This window comes from Morone saxatilis, unplaced genomic scaffold (genome assembly GCF_004916995.1).
Source record: "Morone saxatilis isolate NCDOM2014 unplaced genomic scaffold, NCSU_SB_2.0 Contig10, whole genome shotgun sequence".
NCBI lineage: Eukaryota > Metazoa > Chordata > Actinopteri > Moronidae > Morone > Morone saxatilis.
In genome coordinates, this window is record NW_023339652.1 from 15,492,738 (window position 1) to 15,498,126 (window position 5,389).

A 5,389-nucleotide genomic window follows, 5' to 3' on the forward strand; every position below is an offset into this window, starting at 1 on the left:
TTTATAATTTTGTTCAGTATATTTATTAGAAGATTGAATTACATCAGTTGCAGGAAAAATGTGGAGGCCTATCGTTGGGCAGTTTGTCTTGCTTTAGGAGCCGGACTGAACAAAATGAAGGCTGTATTGTTGTACATTTCTCTCCTCCTGTATTCTTAACCAGAGAGCAGTGCAGACAAGTCAGTTATCCTGAGTCACAGGAACTCTGAAGAAGCAGACTGTAGAGGCGAGGGACAGCTCTTACGTCATTGTGATCATTAAGGATTATGAATACACATTTTTGCAATTGTCATACACGGTTATAAATATCCATCTAAACATGACTTTGCACACACAGTATTAAGTATGCAAGGGTTTCACATTTTCACACTGTGATTATTGTGGTGTTTATAATTGAAATATTTTTTTTAAGCATAATGTTTTTAGACACCTACAGAGCCTAACAGGAAAATGGAAGATAATTAGAGAAGCCACTAGCACCACCCGCCCCTCTGCAGTAGGTAAATGCGTTATCGGTCTGGCTTTCCTCTGCTGGTCGGGAAATGCAAGCGGTGTTTCCCACAGCTGAAATGAATCCTTCACCACGGGCAGACTTAATTTGATTTGTGCTATTTTGGGGCAGAGGGTTTTCTCTCTGTGACTCACGTAATCATCCATGTTCCCTCTCTGGTTAAATGTTACAACTCTGCACCACAAACTGGCCACGCTCTGCCTCTGTTTTTCTTTTGTCCCTGTCAGAAATGTAACAGATGGTATCTTTGCGCTAAGTTGTTTAGTGTCTTTTTTGTTATTTTTACAGGCAGAATTTCCATCCCACTGGTTGGAACCACAGCCCATTTCCATTAGGACTCATTGGCTCATCTCCCTTTTCCTCCAACTCACTGTTTGGCCCTGGTCATTTTGGTGAGTCTTGTCTCGACAGGGTTTTGTCATGAATCTTTTTGTTTTTTGAGATTGGAACTTAAAAGTCCAGTGACATTGAGGATAATCTATGGGCAGAAACTGAATATAATATTCATAGATATGTTTTCATTATTGTATAACCACCTGAATGTAGGAATCGTTGTTTCCAGCATGTTTCTACAGTAGCCCAGAACAGACAAACCAAACATTGGCTGTAAATAGGGGCATTTGCCTTCAGGTTTCACAGTTACCGTAGTTTCTCCTACACACAAACAGGAGGGTAAGGCAAGGGAGTTGTAATCCACAACTACACCGCTAGATGCCACTAAATCCTACACACTGGAATCTAAATGTGTAAATAAAGAGATATAAGCAAATTCATTATTTAGCCTCAGTTTACAGTTTTTTCTTTTTTGAAGGTGGGGTTCAAATACAAGTCATTCTTTATTATATGACACATTTGGGTGCATGATTACTGTTTTTTTTTTTTTTGTTAAAGAGAAACTGAAGCAGTATATATTACCTGATGGATTTCTAAATGAGGTATAATCTAAATAGTTTAGTAGCTGCCCTGTAAGATTTTAAATAAACTGCTGATTGTATGTGTAAATGTAGTTGGGCCTTGCTCATATCGTTTCTCCCCCACAGTATTTCAAGGTGTTGTCTGCGCCATCACGTGTCCCAAAGGAGGAGAGAAGAGAGGTGGCCGAGCTTCAACCTCCAAAGCTCCCACCAAAGAGGCCGAGTCTCTACCAGCCAGGCGGTCTGGACGCAACAATAAAACCCAGGAAGAGGCTCCAGCATCTGACCCACCATCACCGCCGCAGCCCAGCTCGTCAGACTCTGACTCATCTACCGGCCAGCCCACCAGACCGGGCCGGGCTTCTCAGGCGCCAGCCAAGAGGAAGGGCAAACAGGTAACAAACCGAAAGGCCAGTGGGAAAAGGAAAGCCACAGCAAGAAAAAAACGTTCTCCTGAAGTCGTTAACAGCCCGGCAGCAAGTGAGGAGGAGGAAGAGGGAGATGGGGACGACAACATGGAGAAGGAGGAGGAAAAAGACAAAACTGATCAGGAGCAGGATTTGAACAACTCAGAGCAGCCGCAGTCTGACGCTGAAGGGAGCCACAATGAAGACCAGGACGGTTTCAACTCTGCTGATGAGCGAGGAGGCGCCGAAGCTTTGAGTAACGACATGGGACAGGACAGCGATGTAACTCAGGAACAATCTAATGAACATGAACAGAAACCGGATGAGGGAGGCGATGACCTGTCTTGTCGCTCAGACTCGGCTCACAACAGCCCCGGTTCGTGTTCTGAGGGCGACCAGGGGAGGGAGGACGAAGAGCCGCCAAGCCCCGTTTCCTCTGAAGAAAAAGAAGATGAGAAAAGGGCTTCACTATCCCCCTCCGACTCTCACAGCGCTCTGCTGGACAACCTGATGTCTCCACACTGTGATGAGCAGGATGATAACATGGAGGTCTGCGAGTCAGAAGAATTTAACAATGAAGACTCAAAGGAAGTGAAGCCTGAATCATGTGAGAATTCCCCACAACCGGCTTCCCCCTCTGCCGGAGAGTCAGAAGATGATTTAGCTGTCCCAGAATCCAAAGCTTCCGAGGGCGTTGATACAGAAAAGCTTGAATCAGAGGAGCGCTCAGTGGCTGACAGCTCTGTGGAAGGAACCAAGGATGACAGTCAATCCAAGGATGACAATGAAGTTGTTGCCATGGACTGCAGTTCACCCATCAGCGAGCATGATAAGGATCCTGTTTTCGAGCTACCAAAGGAGAGTGCTGCCCCAGCTGCTGCAGAACCTCATGCTTCTGAAAGCCAAGTCGCCAAGGACGAGAGCCGCAAGGACCAACGCGAGAGAGAGAGGAGTCAAGAGAGGAAGAATGGCAGACAGCGGCGCTCTCGCTTCCACTCCCCAACCTCTACTTGGTCACCTAAGAGGGACTCCAAGCAAGAACCATCGAGACGCTCACGCTCGCGGTCTAGAGAACGTGATGGCAGCCCGCCCTCGAGCCGCTCGTCCCGAGCTCGCAGCAGAGAAAGAGACAGGGACCGGGACGCAGAGAGAGACTATTCTAGGAGGGAGCGTAGTCGTGAAAGGAGGAGGCGGCGATCCAGGAGCCGCTCCAGGTCCAAGTCCCGGTCTCGGTCCAGGTCCAGGTCGCGTTCCAGAACAAGGTCCTACAGGCGAGCTTCAAGCCCTGAACGACCGACCTCGAGAGAGCAGTCTCCCCAGAGGAAGGAGCGTAGAGGGGGCTGGAGGTCTGGGCAGGGCAGCGGGTCTGGTGGTGAGGGACGGAGGCATCACGGAGGCGCTGGGCGCTTTGAAAATGGTGTGCCTACAGAAAGTTCCCCTGAACGCCAGGGCTGGTCGGAAAATCCTGACTGGGTCACAGAAAAGAGTCGCAGTGATGCCGATGGCAGGAACCGGGACTCAACCTCCAGTGGCGGCTCACGCTGGGAAGACACCCGCAACAGTGGTGGGAACAGAGGAGAGGCAAGGGGCCGCGGGGGCCGCGGAGGGTTCGAACGCGGCCGGGGTGCGGGCCGCGGTGGCAGCAACCGTAGCTTTTACAACCAGCAAGAGGAAACGTCCGACAGCCGCTGGCAGCCCAGAAACAACTTCTCAGGTACAGGCAACAATTCAGGGAATGACGCGTACAGCCGCTTCAATGAAAACCGGGGCGGTGGCCGAAGGAAAGAGTCGGACCCGGGAGACTCTATGCTCGACCGGTCAGGCTGGTCATCGGCATCCAGCTGGGCTGTTAGGAGGACGCTACCCGCAGACGTTCAGGATTATTACTCCAAGAGGGAGAGAGGAGGACCAGGAGGCTGGAACCGACAAGAGGAGGAGCAGCCGGCAGCAGCAGCAGCAGCAGCAGCAGCAGCAGGTCACACCCCTCCTCTGTCTCCTCTGTACTGTTGTTTATCACCGCTCTAAAAACACTACTGCTACTGCTTGAGGAAATGCAGATAATAAAAGTAATAAATCAGCCTTTCTCGCTAAAATAGGAGCAGTAGTCATGGTGTTTGGGATTAATGTTTGAGGCTAGCAGGGGGAGATAATTGTGGTGCTGTAGCAGTGCTCAGTGAACAGGCACAAACAGAAATTACCCGCAGGCACCCGCACGTCAGTACATTTTAGGGGAAAGAGCAATTTCTTTGAAGTTGATTTATTCCTTTTGAAAGTCTCACAATTGTTTTATTCACGCAAAATCTGTTTTTGAGTCTACCATTTGTTTAATCCATTAACACTTTCTGTGAAGTATTTCATCATTTATAAACTCATTAAATATGGTTATACATGAATAAATATACAGTACTTTAAATCAACAGTTAAACCTTCATAGAGGATGAAAAATGACAGGTTCTGAATGTAGTTTTTCTTGTTCTACAGATCCCCCTAAAAGCGAGCCTCCTCCCCAAGCCGTCCCGGGTAACGCTCCGGTTCCTGTGATGAACGTGATTCCTCCTCAGCTGAATGTTCTTCACCAATACCCCATGCAGGGCCCGCGAGGAGCCCTGCCGGTCAGCTTGCAGCCCGCAGCACCATACGCCATGCCTCCTCAGGTCCCCGTGCACCTCCACCCTGCCGTACCACTGCTTCAGGTCCCCGCTGTCGGCGCTCAGGGCCTCCCCCCGCCTCCCCCACCCCTTCCACCCATGGCACCAAGGCAGCCAGACAGCAGCCAGCTCAGCCTGGATGGCTATGCGACACAGGTTATTGGCTGTATTATGTAGACAGCAGGGTTAAAACAATACGTGAAATAAAATACGCAAGTTAAGCAGACCTTCCCAATGTTAGATTCTTATTCTTTGGTTGGCCTAGAGGCAAATTCATGGGTTGGGTTATGGGAAACCCCCCTTCTTCCCACCCCCAACCAAAGCTGGTATTTACCATGGTCGACCAGGCGCCAGCTGGCACACAGTCAGGTGCTACCATCTCTACAACTCAGCCCGGCCAGCATAACAGGGCTCAAGCCCTGCATAGCCCTCCAAAAAGAAAAGGTAGCTGGCCACCGGCTGCCCGTCCCTTCATCACAACCATTTTTTCAAGAAACGGGCTTTGTGTTTTTCTTCCATTTCTTTTTTTCTTCTTTTTCTTTTTTTTCACTCTTTCCTCTTTCTACTTTAGAAACAACAGATCCAAGAGAAAGGCCTATAATTGAGTGAACACAGCCATCAAACCTTTACCAAAGCGAAGAAATCACAAAGAGGGAGTACAAGGAGATTGTTCCGCAAAGCCGGTATTGAAGGTAAATTTGAGAATTTCTCCCAGTGACCGTTTTGCTAAGCCCCCACCAGGCCTTAGTTAATGCCTCGCTCCGGCTCACTGTCAAAGCTTCTCTGCTTCTTGCCAAAGCACACAGCATGCTTAATGAAGGGTGGAAGAATGCTTATTGAACTTCTTAGTAATTTTGTAGTAGGACAAAAGTTTGGCCGCTCTCATTTTAGCCAGTGATTTTGCTGGCT

The 5,389-nt window shown here is 48.9% G+C and overlaps 1 protein-coding gene across 1 annotated transcript in view; it reads left to right on the forward strand.

Annotated features, from left to right (window-relative positions):
* The window catches only part of scaf11 (SR-related CTD-associated factor 11), a gene marked incomplete in the record, with an annotated part of 12,319 nt that extends 7,662 nt beyond the window's left edge, over window positions 1-4,657 (forward strand). Inside the window, 3 exon segments of the mRNA XM_035681072.1 lie at window positions 800-903; window positions 1,552-3,807; window positions 4,314-4,657. Coding sequence (XP_035536965.1) covers window positions 800-903; window positions 1,552-3,807; window positions 4,314-4,657 — 2,704 coding nt within the window.
* Window positions 4,658-5,389: the final 732 nt, after the last annotated feature.